At 37.5% G+C, this 26,413-nt stretch overlaps 1 protein-coding gene across 1 annotated transcript in view; it reads left to right on the top strand.

The window, feature by feature from the left end:
* The window catches only part of TRPM5 (transient receptor potential cation channel subfamily M member 5), a 749,498-nt gene that overhangs the window by 335,800 nt on the left and 387,285 nt on the right, over positions 1-26,413 (top strand). The window contains exons 8-10 of the mRNA XM_044058928.1: positions 1,841-1,943; positions 14,106-14,224; positions 21,544-21,882. Of these exons, the coding sequence (XP_043914863.1) occupies positions 1,841-1,943; positions 14,106-14,224; positions 21,544-21,882 (561 nt within the window). The remainder of the gene's footprint in view (positions 1-1,840; positions 1,944-14,105; positions 14,225-21,543; positions 21,883-26,413) is intronic.

The raw sequence follows: 26,413 nt of genomic DNA, 5'->3' as shown, positions 1-26,413 counted from the left end.
ATTGCTTCTCTCGTGATGTGCTGTGCAAACGAGGGGCTGGAAGTCCCAAACACATGCACAGTACATCAGCAAAGCGAAGACAACACAGAAGGAGACTAAAGAGCTCTTACATAAATTTAAAAAAGGAAAACAATTTTGCATAATAGAAATAATCCACTCCTGTGTTTGAGTGTATCAGGATTTACCCATGGTTGGCTTTGTTTGATCACTCGGGCTTAGTCTTCATGATCAAACCACACCAACCATGGGTAAATCTCAATATACTGACCACAGTTATGGTTTACTGCTTAAATATATATATATATATATATATATCCATACAAATATATATATATATCTCCATACAAATATATATATATATATATATATATATATATATATATATATACACACATATATAGGAGTGTACTTAGAGTGGGGCTTAAAAACAGTCCCAACTGCAAAGTGTTAGGGGGTTCTACTGACAGATCCAGATCAGTCTTCAGTGCAATATCAGCATTTAAATGCTGGTGTTCCATTTGCAATCTGAACTGAAGTACTTTAGACCTCTGTATGAAGCAAGCAGAATGCTATAATTTAAATGGAAAACATCCTTTTTGTATGTTTCTTTATTTTGTTTTGTTTTTTCAGAAAGTCTTCAGTAGTCAAGTGCTTTAGGTCTGTATCTGTGGACTGTAGCAGCTAATTGCTACAAAAATAGCAAGCAGTTGCCACACTTTAAAAAGAGAATTTTTTTTCCTTTGCTGCTTCAAAAGTGAAGCAATATGTTCTTTTTTTTTCTCAAGTCTAAGTTGAGAATCTTTTTGGCTGGAGGCTGCCAAAATAGCTACCAACACCATGTATGTATGTATATGTATATATATATATATATATATATATATATATATATATATATATATATATATATATATAAGTTTATATATCTATATCATATATATATATATATATATATATATATATATATATATGAGTGTGTGTGTATGTGTGTGTGTATGTGTGTGCACGTGCCTCCTACAGACTCAAACACACATATGAACTGTCATCAATGTGGTATTTCATTCAGATTACATATAGCAATCCCAGACAAATGATTTCCTGCCCAGTGAATCCTGCCAAATACAAACTAATAATTATTTTTGCAGGGGAGCAGCCCATTTGTAACCCCCATGTTGCCCCTTGTAACTACAACATCTATAGTAATTATCAGATCACACAGCAGTGGGGAAAAGTTTCAGTTTCCCTAAAACCACTGTCACCTGACTTAAAGCACAACACACGAAAGACTGCCATCACACAGTGAAATTTTCCTCAAGAGTTAAGCACCCCATAACTAGTGGTACACAGCACAGACTGAATCCTGTATTGTCAGTTACTGAACATGACAGATTACAAAGAATTAACTCAACAATGTAAGTAGCCTTTATTCGCGTAGGGTCATATGGCTGGTCATGTTGGAAGTATGGCCACAAAACGAACTCTGAGTTAAGCAGCATTCTGATGAAGTCTCATATCTGTAAGGTGAAGGTGCTCAGTGTATTAAATTATTCTTGGAACTAGCAGTAATAGATGGAGTTGAGTGGAGTTTTCTTTTATCAACTAATGTAAAAATATGTCATGAGTCATTGAATCTGTGATAGCAATGATTGTTTTTTAATGGTCCAAAAGGAAACATATGTCTCTTTAGCTCTCAGAGTTTATAATGCAGTTATACTATTTGTAATCGGTAACATAAAAAATAGTATGCTTAGGTCATTATATTTAAAGAGCAAGTATAGTCACTGAATATGTACACAGAATCAGTAAAATAAGCAAAACAAAACATTACGTTTCTGCTCACTAGATTCAGAACATTATGGAAAAGCAGCACCTTCTAACAATACATGACCTTGAACAGGAGGGGTCTGAAGAATTAGACACAGTCATTCTGAAGGGTTTAGTCAAAGGTAAGTCAGTCTGAGCAGTTACTTTTGAGTGTGAAAGATTATGAGTCGGTGATTCTGAGCTTGTCACATAAGCTTTCCTAATGTCATCTAAAACATCTGCAAAGAGCAGGATATGCAGAGTTGTTTAATAACGAACTGTGCATAATTAATTTCTCATCACTACATTTTTGTATTTTGTGGTAATCAAAATATATTCACTGTCTGTAAAATGTGTATGTGTTATTGTACCTGCAATATGGGGAACGACCCAATGATTCAAAAAGAATCCTACCTCTTGTGTACATTACCTACTGCAGATAGTTAAATTTACAAGAACAAGAGAAAATCCAATTCAGAGACAGCTATTACAGCAATGAAGATAACTTCATTATTCACTCATTAGCATATCTCTGAATCAAACCTGTTTACCACTTGCTCTGTCAGGCCAGTGATGGCAGTACTGTTTACCCTGGTGGCCCAAGTATCTTGTTACCAAAGGCACCTGAATACACACACACACACACACACACACACACACACACACACACACACACACACACACACACATGTTTTCAGACATCCAGGCACAAATACCAGTACACAGCACCTCCAGACATCCCTACCCCTAGATACACATAAAGAAACCCAACATCAAACAAGCCACCCTCACAGTCAATCAGAGTTACAGACACAATCAGTTGTTCACCCACATGTGCACTTTGACATCCACACATTCATTTCATCTTCTGGTCTGGCATAATGGTTAAGGTGTATACTTCCCAGCTAAGAGGTACAGAGTTTGATTCTATCTGGAGGAAATTAGGTTTAAAATAGCCCACAACAAGGGCAGCTAGTCTAGTACTTACTTACCTGTTTCTACCTAATCCCCCTAGTGTGACCTCCCACACAGGCATACAGTTGTACACACATAATACACACACACACACACACATGCGCATACATACACACACACAAACACACACACACACACACACACACACACACACACACACACACACACACACACACGCATACTTACACTCACAGTCATCTGCCTTTCATTTATCTGCAGACACATACAAGTGTATACATACATACATATATTAATACACACCACACCCCAAATCTCCACTAGTCTTCATTTACCCTAACTACAGAACTTGAAGTCAGTGGAAGAACCCCATCTTTTAATGGTGTTAAATCTTCCACCCATGGTAATTTACATAGCTGAATGGTTCTCTGAATCACTTGGCAATGTACATTAGGAGTTGTATATATTTCTGGGGGGAGAGTACATGAGTAGGATTATTAGGGATATTACCCATATTGTCTCATTACTATGCAGCTTGGCCAGCAGGACCACCTTGCTCACTGATGCTGCCACTAGGAGCAAAGCACGTTGATAGGGCGGTCTACAAATTGGTAAGTGTTAGTATGAAGAGGAAACTGCTAGTTGTAAGACTTCCTGCCCAAGATAATCCTTTCTGAATTCCAGTGAATCATCCATGCAGTACTGTTTTTCCATTTCATTGAAAAATGTCTTCTCACTCACCAGATATAGACCAGAATGTAGTCCATTCTTAGGTAGTAAAACATGCATATTCTTGAACTCTTTCTAGGAGCATGACAAGACTGGAGAGATATAGCAGTCGTTTTACTACCAACTATGTACTGCATATTATTGCCCAAAAAAATCGATGCCCTTTTTGATGATCTTGATCTTCCATTATAATGAGCAGTACATTGAAACTGGGCCAATTTATTTTTATAAAATTATCAGGGAATTGCATATGATTAATTAATTATACAATACTATTAGATTGTGTTCCTAGATGCACAGACAATATAGCAAATGCTTTCAGAATTTTTATAAGAAATAGCTAATGTTTTAAGGTATGTTCAAACCATATCATTGAAAGACTTAAAAATATCATTTGTTTAAGGAAATGCTCTTGGACTGATTCATGACTGCCCTTTACACTGAATACCAATGGCGGCATGGGGGTCATCTTCCTCAAAGGACTGATGGACACAAGTTCTAAACAGAATCACATCTGTTATTTATATGGTAATACACCACCATAGGAAAGCACCACAAAATTAAGCAGCAGCTCTCCATTATAAAATAGCATTGAGTGACAGAGGTAGCACATGGACTGATGTGCAAATTCAATCTACTTACACACCATCCCCTTGATGGATGGCATTACAGCACTGTCAGCCTTCAGGCTGCAGGGACAGGTCTGCAAGGTATCTGGGAAAAGACTTTGTAGAGTGCTGCAAACATGTCATTTGAAGTGGCTGCAGCAGGAGACTTGTACTCATAATTGTAATGCCAGTGACTGTTTTTGGTGCAGCCATAATCACTGCTTATATATGAAAAGGCTTCCTGAACCTTGTGTCTTTGTCTCAGCAGATCTGCACATTCACTGCTAATGTACATTGCACAATGCAAAATCCAAAATTTTGGCATTTGCTAAATAAACCCGTATAGACTTTACAAGAACTATTAACAATATCCTACTACCTTCTGATATCATCTCTAAATGCCACTTTCTGCTTAGAGCTATGGTGATCCTTATCAAGACAGTAAATAAATCAATGTAATGTTACTACTCTGTTGATTGGAATAGCATACTGGAAAAACTGCCCCAGTCCTTCTTAATCCAAGTGAGGGCTAAGAAAGTCAAAGCTTAAAAGGATATTTGCTCAAATATGAAATGCAGAATAACTGCTAGGTGCCATCAACAATTGTTTCTGTGATTTTTCTGTACAATACCTGTACTCTCATGTATCATCTCAAAAAGTCCTTGGACTGTGTCATAACCTCTGTCAAACCACAGAAAAATTTTCAATACTTAAGCAATAACCCATGCTTGGGTGTGGGTAATGCTGGATTTACCCACAGTTGGTGTGGTTTGGTCATGAGGGCAAAGCGAAACAAGTTTAACATAGCAAGATATCTTTAAAAAAAGCAACGGAGAAAGGAAGATCTTCGTTGCTTTTAGATATCTCTCTCGCTATAGCGAGATTACAGCAGCGGAGCTCTTCTGTTCTCCATTGCTACCAAAAACAAAAAAAATCAAGACTTAAGACATTATTGGAAAAAGTCTGGGCGTCCGGACCTTTTCCATTAGTATAAGTCAGAGTTACAATGGGCATGCTGACCAATCAGTGTGCACGTTTTGGAATATTAATGGGGGGTCATTGTATAATCTCCTATATATATATATCAAAAAAGCAGCATGGATTGGAACTTCCAGTATATATTGTGGATATGTTTGTAAAAAAGTGTAATTGCTATATGTTTTACTGATGGCTCTAAACTTTGTGAAGTATTTAAAAGATTAAGTCAAGCTGAGTGAAGGCAATGTGTGCAAGGTGTACATTCAGCAAGTTAAGCCTAAAAGCAGCAGTAGACAAAGGTAGTTGAAACTAGCTCAGAAGGGGAGCAGAATGTGACTTTCGTGACTGCTTTTCAGGAGATGCAGAAAGTTAAGTTCAGAAAAGTGACTCATTGAACATTCTGCAGAAAATGAGTTGTTAAAAGCTAAAGTGGCTCTGAGGCAAAACAGGAGACAATGGGTGCCATTTTAATTGATTCTGAGGATACAGCATGCAGGAAGAATTTACAGTTTTTATGAAATCAGAACCTGCAGCCTGGTCACATGTCTCAGAAGATTTGTCTGTGGAATGAGCCCACTGCATTACTTGGATACTGTAGGTGCAGTCCCAGAGTAAAGCTCATCCGATCCTGGTTCATTTCAGTACTTTTGTTATGAGGGAACTAATTTTATCTAAGTAGTGTAAACTCGATACTCAGTTAAAGTATGGAGAAATTAGGGTGTACATGGATAGGGACTTTTCTCTCCTCGCATGGCATAAATTAGCTGCTTTTATGCCAGTGCAAAAATGTTTAAAAGACAAAGACATAAAATTTAATCTTTTATATCTGGCCTGATTAAGGATCTTTTTCTTCATGGGGTCTAAGATGTCTGAGGATCCAAAGGAAGCAGTGATGCATTTGGATTCATACGTAGATTAAGAGTGCACCCTTGGGGCCACACAGCAGGAACATGTCAGTAAGAATAAGCAGCAAGTACCACCGATGCGTACCAGTAGCTAAACTGACTTTTTATTTAAAAAGTATTCAACATCAACTTGCTGCAGGAGAAAAGACTGAGAAATGTGGAAGTAGCTGACCCTGTACAGAGGGACAAAACGTCAATATCTGTGAATGTAAGTTATATTCAAGCCAGCTGCAAATTCTAAAACTTGTGCATTGCCAATACACCATTTTGGTTGTAATTTGTTCATGGACTTGGAGTGATGGGGGAAAGGACTGCAACTTTTATTGGGACTTCATTTAATTTAATTTGTTCCTATAAAAGTGTTAACATCTGGGATTAAAACTGACAGCTTTAGACTACCGTTTTTGTCAGGGAGTGGTGCTAACAGCTACATCAACAATTTTTCTCTTATTTTGGTTTCATTTTTAACAAGCCTTATAATCTGTTTACATTTTGATTCAAACTGTTATAAAAAGTTTGTAGAGGGTCACATAAAAGAAAGGTGTTTAGAACGAGGAGCTTGTTACTGATATTTGATTGATTTCATTGATTAGATTGCAGTTCTTGTCAAATGCAACTTTGTGCAGTCCTGTAGAGGGGAAGGATGCGATTAGACAATTAACTGCTTCTGCCCTGGTCAATTTCAAGAATGAAATTCAAGAATGAAACTAACCTTTTATCAGATTATTATATTTGTGGATAAGAACTCTGCAGTAATTTTATTGGATGGTGTGTATGGCTGAATTGGAGGCACTCTAAGGGAACATAATGATAATGTCTGCAGAATGATAGTGTTATAAACCCTTATGAAGAGCTACATGTAAATAATATTTTTATGTCAGGGATGATAGCCACCTGTAAATTATTGAAAATAATGTCTGATTTAATACAATGTGAAACACGATACAGAATGCTTGTAGGTGATCATCAAGGATTGTCACTGCTGAAAGAGACAAAAACCTGACAAAAGCCCCAACTTTCAATAAGTAACTGTATATCACTTCTCTTAAAAAGTTAATCATCCTAACATTTTTGAAGAAATAATGGCAAAACAGTAACAAAGACAAGGCTCCAGTTTCTTCAGGAACTACAGCTGTTTATTAACACAGTACACAAGCACTTTCACGAATGCTTCTTCAGGTGTATCCATACTGCTATCAAATCACCTGTTTTAAACTAACATCATAGATCAAATGACTCCACTGATTAACAACTTAAGAAGAAAATACCTCCCATAATATTAAAATATTAAAATATGTCTTTGTGTAATAGAATACATAAAAAGTAGTATAAAAATACAAAATCATATACAAAAATAGCCCTAGTATGTACAGGAAGGAATGTCACGTCAACAAATTAATACAAAACTTGTAATAGTTAAAATCATCTACATAATGGTCTATTCTTTAAAATGGGTCTTAAGGGTACATGGTCATTCAGACCATGCCCCACATCAGCCCTCAACCTAACGATCCAATTGGCTTCCAATTTTTCAGTTCTAGCTCTGATATCACCTCCCCTCTTATTTTCTTTACATCTACCTAAAACCATACATTTAAAACTGTGTCTTTCATTTGTCTCTGTGACATGCTTTGCAAGGGCATTAAATGCACTTTTCTTTTTAATGTGGTAAATGTGCTCTCTTATTCTGTCTCTCAGTTGCCTATCGGTCTTGCCAACATAGAATTTGTTACATAACTAACACAGAGCTAAATACACTACATGGGTTGTACTGCAGGTTGTACTCACCCTCAGATGGAATAACTCCTGAGTATATGGGTGTTTAAACTCTGTCCCCAAATTAATCAATTCACAGTATTGGCAGTTCTTACATGGTTTAGTTCCTATGCCATCAACCTGATCCAACTGTTCTCTTGTTGTACATAATCTTTTCTTTAATGATTTTTTATTTATTTTTAAACGTAAATTGGGGATGCAAGTCTAAAAACCTACCCACCTGCCTATCTGAAGTCAGGAGATTCCAATGTGTACTGATAACTTCCGTGTATTTCCTTACATCTCTAGAGTAACTCATGCACATTCTTAACTTGTTTCTATTTTGTTGAGTCACTCTGGTGACATTGAATGATTCTGAAGAATATGGCTTTGCTCTAGTATTCCTTAATTCTTGTATTTTCATCATGTCTTTGAATACCTCATCCTGATCATAACCTCTTTCTATCAACTCTGTCCCGATCACTTCCACTTGTTGTTTAAAATCATCCTGTTTTGCATTGAGTCTTGATCCCCTATATAGTTGGTTATATGCAACATTTTTAAACACATATTTAGGATACACACTGTCTTTACTCAATAATTTGTTGACGTGACATTCCTTCCTGTACATACTAGAGTTAATCTCTCCATCCTTACCCTTCATTATACTGACATCAAGAAAATTGATCTCTGTATAAGACCAGTTTAATGTAAATTTAAGAAATGGTGTAGAATTATTTATATATGTTACAAAATCCAGTAGATATTCCACTGACCCCTTCCAAATTAGGAAGAGGTCATCCACAAATCTCCTGAAAAACAATACATTCTGTTTATAATGGCCCTTCTCCACATTTTCTATTTCCCATACAGACATTACTGCAGTTGCATAACTATTGGCGTTCCGTTGCCAGTATATCTTATCCCTGAACAGAAAAATGTTGTTTTCAAGTACTAATCTCAAAAGAATCTGCATTAACGTTATACTATTTTGTGTATGACTTCCATCTTTGTCTAATACTTTCGTAATGCTGTTAAGGCCAAAGTCATTTGGCATAACTGTAAAGAGGGACATCACATCAAGTGTAACCAGTATAACTGATTCTAACATGTGGAGAAGGGCCCTTATAAACAGAATGTATTGTTTTTCAGGAGATTTGTGGATGACCTCTTCCTAATTTGGAAGGGTCAGTGGAATATCTACTGGATTTTGTAACATATATAAATAATTCTACACTATTTCTTAAATTTACATTAAATTGGTCTTATACAGAGATAAATTTTCCTCTATCACATAAAGTCTTACTACTACTCCTCATCTGTTCTTACAATCTACCTCTCATCCTCTCTCTCACCTCCTCAAACATTATAATGCATACATCATTTATCCCCTCACAACTTCAACTACTCATCTGTATATCACTTCTACCTCCTCTAGCAACTACTTATCTCCTAACCTCCTATGAACAACCTCTTTACTCTACCCTTGCCTTTCCCTCCATACACACCTCTACACCTACATCACCATTCTCTCCAACCTTCTTAAATCTCACTTTTAAACCCAATTACCTACTAGCCAAATACCACAGACTAGCACACTTTAAGATAAACAACCCAAAATCTAGAAAATTATTTGACTGCTCTTGTAAACCTCTACATCCTAAATATTTCACACTTCTCCATTCACTAGTGGATGGGGACATTCATCCCAACCCTGCCCCATACCACATCCATAACAAGGGCAACAAAAAAAAACAGAGAAAGCTACTTCTCTATGACCTACCAAACCCACCAACTCACTCTCCATAGCTCATCTCAATATACATATCATTTGTAATAAAATCACTCATGTCCATGCCCTCCTCGAAGTCCACCAATATGACATCTTATGCCTATCTGAAACATGGCTAAAACCTACCATTAAAGACAATGAAATCACCCCACCCAGGTATAATATCATTAGACTCGACCGCTCAGTCAAGAAGGGAGGAGGAGTAGCAATTCTCCATAAAGCACAACTACAAATCAGTACTATAAATCTGAAACTACTCCTAGAAAATAGTGCCGAAGTAATTTGCTCCAAACTTCAAGTCAACACTAATAAAGCCATAAATATCATTTGTGTATATCTTCCTCCAGGAAATAACATTAATACTCTAGAAAGCATCCTAAGTTGGCTCTTCACTAACCTCCCTCAAGAAACATTAGTCCTAGGTGGCATAAACATTGACTGGAATTCCTGTAATAGTACAAACCCCACCTCCCATATAAACCTATATGGCTTTACACAACTTATTAATGGCCCTGCAAGAACTAATAAAATCAGTAACAATGAAACCACCTTAGACTGGATTCTTACTAATACTCCCCAACAAACCTACCAATCAGGTACCCTTCCAGACGATCTAAGTGATCATTCACTAACTTATGTTATTAGACATAAAACCAACCTAATTTTTCCTACCATCTACAGAACATTCCGTTCAAAAAAGCAATTCAACTCTGAACTTTTTCAAACAGAACTAAAACAATGTAATTGGTCTCCACTAAAATATCTTCCCCTTAATGAAGCAGTAGAATACTTCAATTCCACATTCTTATCCATTCTAGACCTTCATGCCCCAAATCACACTATCAGAATCAAAGCTAAAGCAGCACCCTGGCTGACCAACAATACAAGGCAAAAAATCATTCTCAGAAACAAATCCTGGGCAAAATGGCGTACCACTAAGAATCTAACTAACTGCCAACACTTCAGAGAACTTAGAAACAGTACAAAATAAGTGATCCTGACTGACAAAAAGAACTATTACCTTCGATTACAACAAGCCTCCAACAAGGAACCTAAACAATTCTGGACCAGCATTAACAATCTTCTATCCCCAGGCCAATGTATCACACCCAACCCTCAAGGCTCTAACCCAGAGACTCCCACACATACAGCTAATGCCTTTAATTCTTTCTTCACTAATACTATTCAAACTCTTGCTAGTCACCTATCTCCTGACACCTCTAAGCTACTTTCACCAACTGCAAATCAGCCTCCCTCCCTTTACTTACAACCAGTTTCTACCTCCTTTATCTCATCACTGCTCCAAAAATTAAAACCTACCACCCCCTCCGCAGACAAACTTCCTGCAGAGTTCCTGCAAATAGGTGCTAAAGCCATTGCCTATCCCGTGTCTATTTTGATAAATAGATCTATAAATGAAGGAATTTTCCCTTCTATCTGGAAGATATCTCATATCATCCCACTACACAAAGGGGGGAACTCCAATGACTTCTCTAACTTTCGCCCCATAGCACTACTATCACCTATTGCTAAAATCATGGAAAAATGTATCCATAAACAATTACTTACCCACCTTCTCCACAACAACCTACTCGCTAATTGTCAGCATGGATTCAGACCTTCCCACAGTACCACCACTGCATTACTCTCTTTCACAAACTCCATCAACTATAACCGCAACAAAAATAATCTATCATCTGCAGTCTTCATTGACTTATCTAAAGCTTTTGACATGGTTAATCACAAACTTCTTCTTCACATACTGAATTTTATGTCACTTGATCCTCCTTCCATAACTTGGTTTACATCTTACCTAGAAAACCGTCAGCAGGCAGTACTCTGGAAAAATTCACTATCTGATCTCCTTCCTATCTCTTTAGGAGTGCCACAAGGCACTATCTTAGGCCCACTTCTATTTTCCATCTTTATTAATGACCTGCAATCAGCTATCCCAACCACTACCTGCATTCAATATGCAGATGATTCTACTATAATCTGCACAGCTACCTCACAAACTGAACTCCAGTCTCTTACCCAAAATGTTTTTAACACTGTAGAACAATGGTTTTCACACCGTTGCCTACTCCTTAACCCCAAGAAAACCAAACTGCTACTCTTCTCACCTACCCGAAAGTCAACCCCACTAAACTTCACTCTCACTTCCACTGACGGTACTCTTATTTCTCCTGACCCAACTACTAAATTATTAGGAATAACAATAGACAACAATCTTAACTTTGACTCTCACATCAACAATACAATAAAATTAGTGAATAAAAAAATAGGATCCCTATACAGAATCAAACCTTTCCTTACACCTGAAGCTAGAACCACCATAGCCAGAACTCACCTAATCTCTACTCTTCTCTATGCTTCCCCCATATACAGTAATCTCTCCAATAGCAACCTCAAGAAACTAGCAACATCTTACCACAATATTGCTAGATTTGCTAGAGGATTCCCTTTTAGAACCCATCACTGCCTGAATCTAAGACAACTAGGGTGGCTTGAACTTCCTAACCAGCTTGAACTTCAACAGCTCACAATAGCTCACAAGATCCTAAACCAATCCACTAAAACACCAATACTCTCCAGCCTTATTACACCATATAACAATCTGAAATATGCTCTTCAAACAAACTACTGATTAATATTGCTAAACCCAATAACTCTGCAGGAGACTGCTTCTTCTCCAACTCTGTTGGAAAAATATGGAACAAACTACCCTCTGATATCATATTTCAGACTTCTCTCACAACTTTTAAAAGGCAACTGAAAATATATCTCAGTAAACATTGGCTATGCTCCTGCACTAACCCAGACTAACTCTGCTTCTTCTTCTCTTTCTTTTCTTTTTCCATAATTTTTTCCCAGTATCCTTGATAACTTTCCCTTTACATAACATTTATGTATATATATTTTTTCACATATATATTGTCTGACTACTGTAATTCACATCATGTGAAAAAAAAAATTATTTTATTACCTATTTTGGTTTGCTGCCATCATAATATCTGTAATAACCTGTATTGTCTATTTCTGTTTAAACTTGTAATAACTAGTGGAGCTTTTCTCCCCGGGCCTCTACGGAAAATGGACATATATCCAGCTAGACTAGCCCGGTCAACAAATGTAAAATAAATAAATAAATAAAATAAAGTACCAGGCCACCAAGGCTGTAGGTTATTAAATTTATTCAACCTAAAAGTAAGAATAAAAATGGGTAAGAGGTTTCATGATAGAATAGATCACTTCATCAGACAGTCGCATTAAAGAGAAAAAACATCTATATAGAAAAGCATTGTGACATCGTCCTGTTGCCAGAAGCCTGTAGCAAACTTTTTTTAGAACAGCAATAAAAAATCTACATCACATAGTAGCAGTATACTTACAAAACAAGGTACAAAACTTTAAAACATTCATATAAAAGATATATATATATATATATATATATATATATATATATATATATATATATATATATATATATATATATATACACACACACACACACACACACACACATTTTAATGTGGGAGTGGGCATGCGATCAACATAGGCTTCAGGGAAGGTTTCCTCCTGTCCCCACTATTATTTACAATATACTTAAAGCAACTGGCCCAGTTCTCAAACAGCTTACAAATGAGGTGCACAGTAATTGAAGATTGCTCTGTAAGCAGATGATAGCATTCTGATGTTGAGAAATCCGTCTAGAGATTTGTGTAAGGTTCTCCAAGAGCTGGATAACTTGAGAGAGATTCCAGGAAATAAGATTGACATAGATAAGACAAAAATGCAATATAAGCCTCCCCTTTTTATATACACACTCACACAATGTGTATATGTATATATGTGTGTATGTGTGTGTGTGTGTGTGTGTGTGTGTGTGTGTGTGTGTGTGTGTGTGTGTGTGTGTGTGTGTGTGATTGTGTCTGTATGTGCATGACAAATGTTCAAAGTATCAAAACTTAAAGAGTTTGGATCACAAACATTCAAATACACATAATATCACAAAGATCTGAATACACATCCTCATGACTTATGCAGTAGGTTGAATTCTACTGAAATTCAGAAAGATTCTTCGCAATGTCATACACATCTACCATCCTGGATGGACTTGTCATTACTGTGTCCTCCAACCCATTCTCACAATACCGTAAACTCTGACTGGTAGCCTAACTGAAAAGCATACACACACCCTGCTGTTATTCCTAGTCCTGGTGATTTCAGGACAGATGCATGGAGAAAGAAGTGTGAAAGATATGGAAGTTTGGGTTTGGGGATGGGATGTTCCATAGCATTTCTGCATGGGTCACTGTACTGTCAACTCTGAATGGGAATATGAAACTCTGAAGAAGGTAATCCTGCCTTCACAGACATACAGGGATAGTGTATGAAGGCATGTCTTCTTTGTTCTCTACTGAGTTTAGCTGTTGGAGGTATGATGTCCCTAGGTAAATAATGTATTCAGGCAGTTCTTATTTATATAGTCATCTATTTAATTTAATAATCACAGTTGTTAAAGTAAATAAGAATTTTAGTGATTTGCTTCTTACATTTTGATACTTTCTAAAACCTAATGTTAAATCGTTTTATGTTGTTTAGCATGCAAAAGTCAATCTCAAGAAGCATCGGAATACCTAGATGAACTTAAGCTTGCTGTCGCCTGGAACAGAGTTGACATCGCTAAGAGTGACATTTTTAATGGAGATGTTGAGTGGAGGGTATGGTTCTGCATATATTGTTATATTTAAGTAGCAGCACACTTTTTAGCTTGCAACTATACATTGTATAAATGTGCTTCTCAATGAAATCTTCAGTAGGGTTTGATATATACTGCTTAAGGTCTAAACAGAAAAACAAATCACTTCCTTAGCATTTAGACAAATGCATTATTTTACTGTCGTATTCATGATTTTTGAATGATGAATAAAATGTAATGTTAGTTCATTTGTAACATGTTGTTGTAGCAGATCTACTCTTCAGTGAAGCAATCAGACAGATTACATCTTGTCAAATAATTTAGATACTCAGCAAAGTTTTTATTTTTTTTTCATGTATCAGCTCTCCTGTGAAACTGTACTTGTACAGGGCATTTTCTTTATCCTTTTAGGGTGTGTGTCATTTACCTATGATTCTGTGACCATGCAGTTGGCATATATAAGTGAGAAGGGTGTTTGTGGGTGCCTCACTTGGAGAGTGGGTTGCAGGAGGCTTAGCCAAGGAATATACACTTTACAACTTAACAGACTTACAGTTTCAGACCCTTTAATTTTTGATTAGTTTCTCTCATCCCATTTACCATCAGAAGGTTATGCTGTGGGAAATTGTATTGGATCCACCTGCCAATAACACATATATACGTAGCTGAGAATAAGCATATTAACTTAAACTGCAATATTTTGACTAAGATAAATGAAGAAAAATTAAACTGCTCAGACATTCTGAGAAATAAGCATTGGGAGGAATTCAAGATGTTACTGCTGTGTAACATTCTGGTATTCAGCAACCTCCCTGACACATTGCTGCACAATGCTGCATGGTGCTCAAGCAAGAAGACATGCAGCACCATGTAGGGTGGCTCCAATGCTGTGATGAATGATAATGACGCAGTCCAGGGGAGAGGCATATGCTAATTAATCATGTGCTCTCTCCCTCAGAACCAGCTCCAGGAAGGCATCCACATGCAAAGAAATTGAAGAAATCGCTCAGTTCTGTATGTCAGCAAGGTCAACCCCACCATGCCATGGTAGTGAACACTGCAAAAAGCCATTGATCAATTACTACTATGACCAAAGTTTGGTGATCAGGGGTAGGGGGAGCCACTAGATACCAGGGATATCTGACCACTGAAGTGTCATAATAACACTGACATCAGTACAGGGATCAGGGGGGTGGGAGGAAAACACTAGATACCAGGGCTTAATCTAAGTACAATAATAGCACCAACATCAGCATGACTATCAGGGAGAGCTGGGGGAAACACTAGCCATACAGGTAACTATGGTGATGGGGCGGTGGAGAGAAACACTAGCCACCAAAGCAACTACAAGTGTTCCATTGCAGCACTTAAAACTATTACTGTGACTGCGAGATGGGGGGAACAACAGCAAGACAGATAAGTCAGAGAGACAAGTATTAGGGACTATGGTGTGCGTGCATATGTGTTTTGTGGATGTGTATAGATGAGAGTGATAGAGAGGGTGCCACTGCCTACACGAGCAACAGTTTACATCCACAATGTGTAGATCAGCAATGATTTGCACATTCCAGTAGTAACTGCGATTCAGAGACATACAAATTAGCTGATAAGGACATCTTACTTCTACATAGCTAACAAGCCTCTAAATCACAAAATACCTCATCATGGTAGCAGGGCATTTTTAGCACAAGACATACAGCTCAAGCTATGCTCTGTAATGAATTGGTGGGGGATTAGCTTTTTGAAATAATGCAGAAGATCTAGGGAATATTCACATGGTGTGTGACCCTACTGTTTCACACCGAGGTGGGTGCAGCATAATGTGATGTTGGCTTTCAGCATATTTGTTTTCTCTCAGTAACACATCTTCTTCTTCTTTCAGGTTTTCCCGGTTATGGGTTGTCACAGTGGATCACCTGTCTGCTCATGATTGGAAGTGGAGTTTTACAGTGTCGAGTTGCCAGCCCGGCGCCCAACCTTCCACAGAAGGCACACACATGCACACACTCACACCTAGGGCCAGTTTAGAGTGTCCAATCCACCTACAGCATGTCTTTGGGATGTGGGAGGAAACCGGAGCACCCGAAGGAAACCTACGCATCCACAGGGAGGACATGCAGACTCCACACAGAAGGCACCCCAGCCAAGGATTAAACCAGAGAACCTCTTGCTGTGAGGCGGCAATGCTAACCACTGCACCACCATGGCAGCTCTCTCAGTAATACATCTACTATAGATATATTTATTCCAGAAATCCAGAGACATGTATACGGTACAATATTTTTGGTATGTGACCTAATGCAGTCTGCATAGCACAAGATATTGAAAAAAAAATACTGTTCAAAATCAGTCATATACAGTTAATTTTAAAGAAAATGTTTTTTATTTATTAATTTTTTTTTTACAAAATTTTAGTTTCATAATTTATCGCTCTTTGATTCTCTGGGCAGAATCTGTAAGATGACCATGAGCATATTATGACAATATGACACTTAGTGCAGTATATCTAGTTACCTTAGCACAAATGCACTGAGATATAGTAATGTAAAATGAAGATACGGATGTCATGACTCAACGTGCTTCCACTCTGACTGTGTGCATCAGAGGTCAGATCCAGGATCAAAATTAACAAATTCTGTCTAGTTCACTACTAGATTTATTTAATTGGCCCTCTTATAAAGCCTTTTAGTGATTATGATGCTTTGCTATCTAGTAATAAGTGACCATTGAAAAAGGGTAACTGATGAAAACTACAATCCTAAATTAATGTAGTGCACACATAATGACACCACACATCAAAATAGATTTCAACAATAAGACAGAATGTCTAAAAATACTAGCAAGCAAGCTAGGAAAAAGAGAAGGGAATGTTGAATCATAAGAACCAATTGAAATTTTGAGAAAATTAAGCAAAATCCTCAGAACAACCAAGCTTTAAGTGCGATTAAGGAGAATATATATAAACTTCAAAATTATGCTGTTAAAGAATATTTTCCCTTCTCCAAGGAACAATGATTAATAGACACTAGTAGTGCTGTTGTTGGAGCATATCCCCTCCACCCATAGCTCCCACACCAGCAGTTTAAAGGCGCAATAGTGAGGTTCACAATTTGGTGGGCTTTTTAATGAATCTCTCTCAGTTTACTTCCTGAAGTGTCAAGATTCACAGGATCAGATAACATTTACAAGAGGCTGCCACTGACTCACATATACCACCATTTAGATAGATATTATCAGGTCTCACACCTCCTATAGGGGGGCCACAGAATCATATATACTACAACTCAGATTCACAGAATCAGGTCTCACACTTCTTATAGGGAGCCAGTGAATCACATACACTACCATTCAGATTCATAGTATCAGGTCCCACACCTCTTAAATGGTGCCATTGAGTTGCATATACTAACATTCATACTTGTATTATTAGTTCTCACACTAAAAATAGGAAGCCTTTCAATCACATGTATTATAATTCAGACTCATAGACTCAGATTTCACACTTCCTATAGGGGGTTGTTGAATCGCATATACTTTCATTCAGGCATCATACCTCTGTGTGACAAATATACTGTCTTATGTAAGTGTAAAAAAAGTTACAAAATACAAATATTTACATTTCTGGAGGAAAAAAGAAATACATGATAGTTTAATCACTGAAGAATGAAACTTGGCATGGCTTCTACAGCAAAAAAAGGTCTCCATTAAGGCAAAGCAATGCAAGCCTCAATAAATGGAGTGGATAAAGTGATCTTATGCAGTGTAGGACATTGTATCTGGTGCCTTTAAATCTTCCAGCTCAGAAAGGTCATGTAGCATAGTACTGGATGGTCTCACTAAGGATACTAACCCACACAGACAGGGAGGTTAGATTTAAAGAGGTACAGCTGCACACAGTGATATTTAAAGTCCAGTGTCCTAACGTACAGCAGATATAAGATGCTTAGGTCTGAAGAGGATCCTGGGAGAATGTAAGATAGAAGTATGATTACCAGAATGAAGAAGGAAGGCAGTCTGGAAGGATTCCTTTTGGGGAGGGGGGGGGACAGTTGAAAGCCTTTAAGGGACACATCCACTGGAATTCTGTTTCTCCGTGCAGAACAAGATCTTTTTGTTTATCGTTGTATGTGGAACTGCAGACACAAATGCTCTGTCATTGTGATGTCTCAAAAACCTAGTCTATAAAAGAATACAGCATCTGAAGGTAAAGAAATATTTATGATACCTTTAACTGTGTAAAGCCAGCAGACCAGGAACCAGACAAGGGAATTTAGTTTGATTGCAGACTAAACTGTTTGTTTTGAACTGAATTTTACTTTTTTTCAATGTTCATTTATTATAAATAAACATGTTTCAAAATGGAAGGCTGGCTCCAGTGACTACTTTCTTTGTTCTGAGCAGAATAACACACTACAGCAGGTATATGAGGGAGAATATAAATAAGAAGCCCTGTGTTGGCTTACAGTAATGAGTGGTTAGGCAGAAGTGTAACTAATCAACAAATACTTCCAGTCAATATTTACACCACAACATGAAGGAAGTTTCTAAACAAATGAAACCAAGTACATGAGAAACAGGTACTGGAGGGATAGATTCATCACCCAAAGACTCCCTATGCTGTGGAATAAAATCCCGGTATATGTGAGGCAGAGCACCTCGCTGGCCTTGTTCAAGAGAAATCTTGACCAATGGATGGGAGATCGCAGATATACCCCAGGGATTACCTCAGTGTCACTGCTCAACAGAGGCACAGCAAAATAATGGGTATAGTTCCCCATACTAAAGGGGTGGCGTAAGCCACAAAACTATGGGCTAGGCTTGTAAATGCCCTCGGGCAGATAGCCTAGTATGAACCTATGAACCTATGAACCTATGAACAAGTCAGCCTTGACACAGTTATGGATGGCAAGATCCTAGAAGCCATGAAAACTAAATGGTGGCAAAGCAACGTACTATGAGAAAACATACCCTGAACTATCATTTTCAGAAGTTCATGGGGAATAGCAAGTTACAGAGGAAAGATGGAATGAAGGATTTGTTTGTATCTAGTGGAAAGTGAGACAAATGGACAGGATAGCATGGGTTCACAGTAAGCAGATCACTGGAAGAAACCAACCATGGAGAAACTGTGATCTTTTTTGTATACATGGTTGTTATAAATGCATCTGGTATAATTCTGCCTAAAATAATATTAAATAAGACAGCCCAGGAGGCCATCAAAGACATATAACTTGTGTTAATAGAGAGCCAGGTAAAAGAACAAGAAGCTAACTGCCAAAAGCAGCCCACTACAAGAAAAACATGTTCATTAGTGGGGCGATGTGTTGTTCTATACAGGAAGAAGCCTGTGTTCATTTTTAGAAGTACAAAGGGACAAAGTAAAACAAGTATGTAAATAGAATTGGATAGATGAAACAGGATATACCACAAAAATGGAGGGATTAAGGTTTGTAAGTATAGCAATTTAGTTTTTATGTTACCACATGTAAAGCAATGTACATATGCAAAAAAGTGAAGGCATGTGATGCAGCAGGAAAAAAGGATGCATCTGTAAGACATGTAGAAAGCTACAGGGAATAGTCATGCCAAATGAATCAAATACAGACTAAGGTCCAATGACAACGACAAAGATGGCACTGGGGTACATAAGAAACACACTGAAAGCTGTGTCTCATAAAATGCTGACAGGGCAAAACATTTGTATGTATAAGCTAAAGGTAAAACGCAATTCAATTGCTAAGCTTAGTTCTGAGGTCTTCTCTATGACATACATAGATGGGACTCATCTGGTATATAATCATTAGGGCCTAAACAACAGTCACATGAAAACAGACTAAGGAAACTTAACATGTATACTTCTGAAAAATGTGTGATGCATGAGACATAACATCTTCTACATTTCTTGTTTATTTTTTATAAGGTTTATAAGTGATTATTAGGCTAATGACCCTGGGGGGGGTCTTTTCAAGCCTACTCACACTTCCGTAGGTAAGAATCAAACCTGTACCTCATGCCTGTGAGGCAACACCTCAGCCATTAAGCCAACTTCTAACCCCAAGTGATTTGATCAAGATCCCACAATAGACAAAGGAGGATTGAGGCAATCAGATCCTGTACCAGAGGAACCACAGCTCATAGCCTTAACCCTCTGCACCATGTGCCAGATTTTGATTATTTATTGATTTATTTATTTAACTTCGAAAGCAGACTGATTTGGGGACCCATTACAGCTATAATAAGGCATGGCAAAAATAGTACAATATTAGCAGATGTCACAAATGTGGATAAAATATTATACTGACTTTACAAACATAATAATGCATAATTTTACATAATATGTCAGCATAATATCTCAGAGTATACCTGTCAGTATTAAGTTAGACAAATTATGTGGAAAAGATGTATAATGCTATATGTTATCTAATAAATAGTAAGAGGCATATAATATAGTTTAGACTTTACTGTCTAAAACATATTTATAATAATTTACCCATAATAACTGAAGCATTGATTTTCAAAGGTATTGGTCATGTAGATTAGCAGTTTTGTTTTACACATCTTTTACAAGTCCTTTTAACTGATATCTTAAAGAGACAGTATCCAGTCAGCTTCAGCAACTCACTGAAACTCTTATTTCGCATGGCAAACATGAATTTGTACCCAGAGGAAAACCTTATCATTATGGGCATCCTGTTTTGTGATTTAGGAGGTTAGATACAGGTTTTGAATGTCAGCTTATCTGCCGGGGGCAGGAGTCCAACTGCAACAGTATAAAGGTTAAGATGGACAGATGAAGGGTGATGTATGCAACATAAGCAGCCATTTTTTTTTATTTTTCCTAACGGAAAAGCAATGATGGTCTTTTGTTCATGGATCTGCAATTTTTTTGTTTAATGTTGTTTAGCAGGTGGTAATGTTTTGGAATCTAGAAACAGTTAACCAGTATCGGGCCAGTAAATATAGTACCATCTTAGGTGGGCCCAGTTGTCCTTGCCAGTGATCAGGTAGGTCTGTGTATGTTATGCTGGTTTAGTCCAGAATGATCTTCAGCAATGTATTCATGTACAGTCATCCTCTTCGGTATTTCTTAAAAAGAAAAATTGTATGAACCAGTTATTACTGCCAAAATAACTGCTAAATTATTTCTGCCACTAAAACCAATACATTCAAATCAATAAATTAATATCTAAATTCATTATTTCCTGTTTGTTTAACTTATTATAGTGAGCATATTAAACTTGACTCTTGTGGTATAACTTTCACGTGGTGTTTACATGTAGATAGTTTATTGTTAGTCAAGTATTAACAGGCCTTATACTTATCACATACTTTTTTTTTCAGTCATCTGACTTGGAAGAAGTAATGATGGATGCCCTGGTGAATGATAAGCCTGAATTTGTCAAGCTTTTCATTGATAATGGCATGAACATGTATGAGTTTCTAACATATGGTCGGTTACAGGACCTCTATTGCTCGATTTCTCAGAAATGCCTTCTGCATGAACTACTACTAAAGAAACATGAAGAGAGTAAACTGACAATAACAACAAACAGCTATTCAGGACTAGAGAAAAAGCCCAGATTCAGCCTTTATGATGTTTCCAGAGTTCTCAAAGATTTTCTGCATGATGCATGCAAGGGATTTTACCAGGACTGCAAACAGACAGGAAACAAAAAAACAGTATGTGCTAATCTTTATAATGTAACTAAAATTGCTTTCATTTATACTACAGGCCATTGTTTTATTTCTGTTCATATCAAGTACTGTATAATACACACACACACACACATATATATATATACGTGTGTGTGTGTGTGTGTGTGTGTGTGTGTATGTGTGCGTGCGCATTTTCAAATATAAAGTAGACATGAATAAATTAATAAGGAAAGTTATTGGCTAGTAATATATATAGCTCTAGATATTCATTTAATCAAGGCATCTGTCTAGTGAAAAAGAGAATAAAGCAGGAAAAAGAAATGTCTGACTGATAATATTCCTGAAGCAGTAGGAATCATTGGTGGATGTAGTTTGCAGTGGAGACTGTGATACATGTAAAAAGGTTGCATGTCTGGTACTTGTATTGCTGATTTGGAGTTTGCCTCTTTCATTAATACTTATCAGCCTGAAAGGAAAGAATTTAGGGACACTACTCCTAAAAATCAGAGACATGTTCAGGATTGAGGACACCATAATTTATACACTGTAAAACATGTCTTGCCAGGTTTTATGTTTAAGCATACAGTTTGTCCTAGGGCATCTAAAACATTTCATAAAGAATTCAAAGCGATCTTTAGCAGAAGCTTTGAGTGTTTATTTCATATTACTACATATAAAAAATATTCAATACCAGAGCAAGCAGGAATTCAGGCAAGAATTACATACACAGTAAGACCCTATTCAATGGAGCATATTTACAGTACTCAGTCTTAATTTATTTATTTTATTTATTTATTGACTTGCATTTTTATTACTGGGAGGTATACCGGGCCAGGGTGAGCCCGGGGAGAAAAGCTCCAAAAATAAACAACATGATAAAACTACAGAATCAAAATACAGAAATCAAGCAGTGTTGGTACAGAACACTACATTACAGAATAGGTGATACAATAAAATAGATAATAGTAGTTAAACAGATGTTAGATTTTAAATATACATACAAACAAGAATACAGTTGATGACATGGGATAATAGCGAATGTGTGAACAATGTAGTACTGCAATTCTGCAGTAGAGAGAAAAAGATGGAGAGCGGCATATTAAAGCTTCTGAGAGTAAGGTATAGCCTTAGAGCTACTGCTATATAGGCATCAAGAGTGAATAGAAGATATAATAGGTAACTGATATAGTAGATTATGTGTGGCTGGGTGGCGCATGTTGGACTTAGTAAGTTGGAAGCACTGAACGCATATATGAGGAGTCTGAGCCGTAAGTGAGATGGGGAGGAAAAGTGGGAAGGCAAGGAATGTGTTTTTTTTTATAGTCAGTGCTGGTACATGTACATAGCCAATGGGAGAACAGGTGTTATTTCAGTAAAGTCTTAAAGCATTCAGGGTTGCTAGTAGAACTAACTGAAGGAGGGAGAGCATTCCATAGTTTTGCTGTAGCATATGGGTAACGCATTTGACTGGCAGAAAGGTTAAGCTTTGCTACATTAAGGAGCATCTGATTGAATGATCATAGAGGTCTGTTTGGGTAATATATGGTGAACTGAGAGGAGAGGGCAGGACAGCTAGAAGGCTTATAGATTAACTTACGAGCTCTATTTAGATGCAGGTATATTAGATGTTGGGGAAGTTCTAGCCAGTTTAGATGGAGTGATATGCAATGGTGGGAGGAGTGTTTGGTGCTGATTACAAATTTTGTGATTTTCTTGTAGCATGAGTCCACTTTGGATTTAAGAGTGGATTCTATATTAGTAAGGAGAGGTGCACCATAGAGCATAGATGGAAGTAGAAAGGAAGAGGCAAGGGATAGTCTTGCTGCATAGGTGAGGAAGTGTTTGTGCCTCTACAGGATGCCTAGTTACTGACGGGTTTTTTTGATGTTTGTGTTAATATGCTGGTAGAAAGTTAGGTGTTCATCTATGATGACCCCTAAAAGTTTGGTATATGGGTCTACTTCAAGGCAAGTGTTGTTGAGTGAGTTGATGGTAAATTTATTTTTGGTTAGGGGTGTTTTTTTGGGGGGGGTGAATAATACGAGTTTCATTTTATTATCATTTAGGGCTAAATGGTTATTATACATCCAGGTTTCAGGGGAGGTGAAGGCATTTTGGGTGAGTGTAAGAAGTTCTGAAGTAGACTTGGCCATGCAGATGATGGTGGTGTCATCTACATATTGGATGGCATTAGCATAGGGTATGCTGGTATGGAAATCATTAATGAAAATGCTGAAGTGCAGTGGACCCAGTATGGACCCTTGTGGGACTCCAGTACTGATGTTGAGCAAAGGAGAGAGGGATTGGTGCCATCTGGTTGCTTGTTATCTGCCTGTAAGGTAGTTGGAGAAAAAGCTTAGGGTAGGGGAGAGATGCCTAAACTGGAGAGTTTGGTCAGAAGAGGTGGGTGTGAGGCAGTATCGAATGCCTTGGAAAGGTCAAGAAACAGTGAGTAGACAAGGTATCCTTTGTCTCGAGCATGGCTGATTATGTCCATGTCCAAGAAAGATATAAGAGCAGTGGTGGTGCTATGACTAGGCCTAATTCTATGTTGGGTTGGGAAGAGGAGGTTGAGGTGTAGTAGGTAGTTGGCTATGGATACATTTTTCCAGAATTTTGGAGCTGGGAGAGAGGATGGCAATTGGACAGAAGTTAGATATATCATTATTGTTTCCACCTTTGTGGAGAGGGAGGATGACTATCTTTTTCCAGATGGTGGGAATGAAGGACACTTGAATGGATCTGTTTAGTAGTATACTAATGGGATAGGCTATAGGGTCTGCTGCTTTTTGGAGGAATTCTGGTGGTAAGTTATCTGGAGCATTTGATTCAGGTTTAAGTTTAAGCAGGGTTTTTTTTATGGTGGAGGTAGGTATGTAAATGAGAGAGACATTTGGTCTTGTTGTAGCAGATGGGTCTGGGAGCAGTCGAATGATGACTGGGAAGGAATGATTTAAAAAGTGAGGCAGTTTCAGCTGGGGCCATGTCTGGATCAGGGGAGGAATTGTCGCTTTTGCCTGAGTATAATAGAAAGTTTATGGCCCTCCAGAACTTTTCAGGATTTTGCATATGGTTATTTTGAAGAGTAATGTAGTGTTGTTTATTTTTGATGACAAGTTGCTTTACTTGATTATGCAGTTGTTTGTATTGAATGAAGTCTGCAGGGATTTTACTTGTATGCCATAATTTCCAGGCCTTATCTCTAGCTATCATAAGTTGTTTGCAGGATTTGGTAAGCCAACTGGCCTTGTTGCCTTTCACTCGCCTGTGTTGGAGTGGAGTGAGATTGTCTAGTACATGGAGGAATGCTGAGTTATAGAATTCAACAGCATAATTCAGCAGCAGGACTTTAAGTGGATGTCAGCTGATATTTCATAGGGTATCGTTAAAGGTAGTTGGGCAGAAGTGGGATAGGTCTCTGGTATGCTTATAGTGGTGTATATTAAGCACTGGAGTTGATTTGCAAATTATGTATGCCGGTAGGTGATTGATAATGCTGTTAGGTAGAGTGCCAGTGGAGGACTTTTTACTAGGGTCAGAGAAAAGGACCCAGTCTAATACTGAGCTGTTGTTTTTGTTGGGTCTGGTTATAGTAGTAATGAGTTGGGCAAACTTAAATAGGTTGATACTGTTTGTTGGGTGATAGTGTATAATGTCTAACCAGTTAATATTCACATCACCAAGTATGATTGTTTAATTCTCTATATTTTGGATGACCAGGCTAGTATTTCCTCAAGTATATGTATATTTTTACCCGAGGGGCACGTATGTGACTATAATGCAGATGCTTTTGCTGCTATTCATTTTCAAGCAGGATATTAGTATTTTGGCTGTAGAAAATGTGGCAGTGGGTTTTTATATGGAACTATGTTATAAGTATTATGGTATATGAGAGCAATGCCCCCACATTCTTTCCTGGGCTTATTTGTTCTCAGGCAATAGAAGCCTGACGGGAGGAATTCAGAGTTTTTAATATAAGGCTTTAGCAAAGTCTCAGTTGTTGCTACAATATCTGGCTTATAGTCTTCAGTCCTGGCATGGAGATCTGGAATTTTGTTTCTGATGCTTTGGAGGTTGATGGTAGTGAGGTTAAGGGTTTTGTGACAGTTCTTGTAATGAAGAGGGGAGTGAGTGGGTCCAGAATTTGGATAAATGTCACTGCATAGTATTAGGTTGTGGTGATTGTGTATGGGATTAGTGGGTTGCAATTTTTTCTTTGTGTTGTATTCATGTATGGTGGTTAGTTTTATTTTAGTTTTTACATGTAAGGTTGTTTTAGCTTTTTAAGGCGGGGGTATGTGTTGCATATTCAGAGGGTGCTATGTCAAAGAAGTGAGTGAGTTTGGGCAGAAGAGTGGCAGTTACATGAGTGGGCTTGTAATATTCATGTATGATTTCAGAAGAAGTAAGTAATTGCAGAAAGAGGAAAGATAGAGACAGAGTAAGTAGTACTAAGTTGGTATAAATGGCATGGTGTGATGGAAGGGTATGCAGGGTATTAAAGAGTAAGATTTATTTGTAAGATAAACTGGAATGCGAATACAGAGTGGTGGAG

This window comes from Protopterus annectens, chromosome 17.part0 (genome assembly GCF_019279795.1).
Source record: "Protopterus annectens isolate FY-2018-M chromosome 17.part0, PAN1.0, whole genome shotgun sequence".
NCBI classification, from domain to species: domain Eukaryota; kingdom Metazoa; phylum Chordata; order Ceratodontiformes; family Protopteridae; genus Protopterus; species Protopterus annectens.
This window is presented reverse-complemented; position numbering and strand designations above follow the sequence as displayed.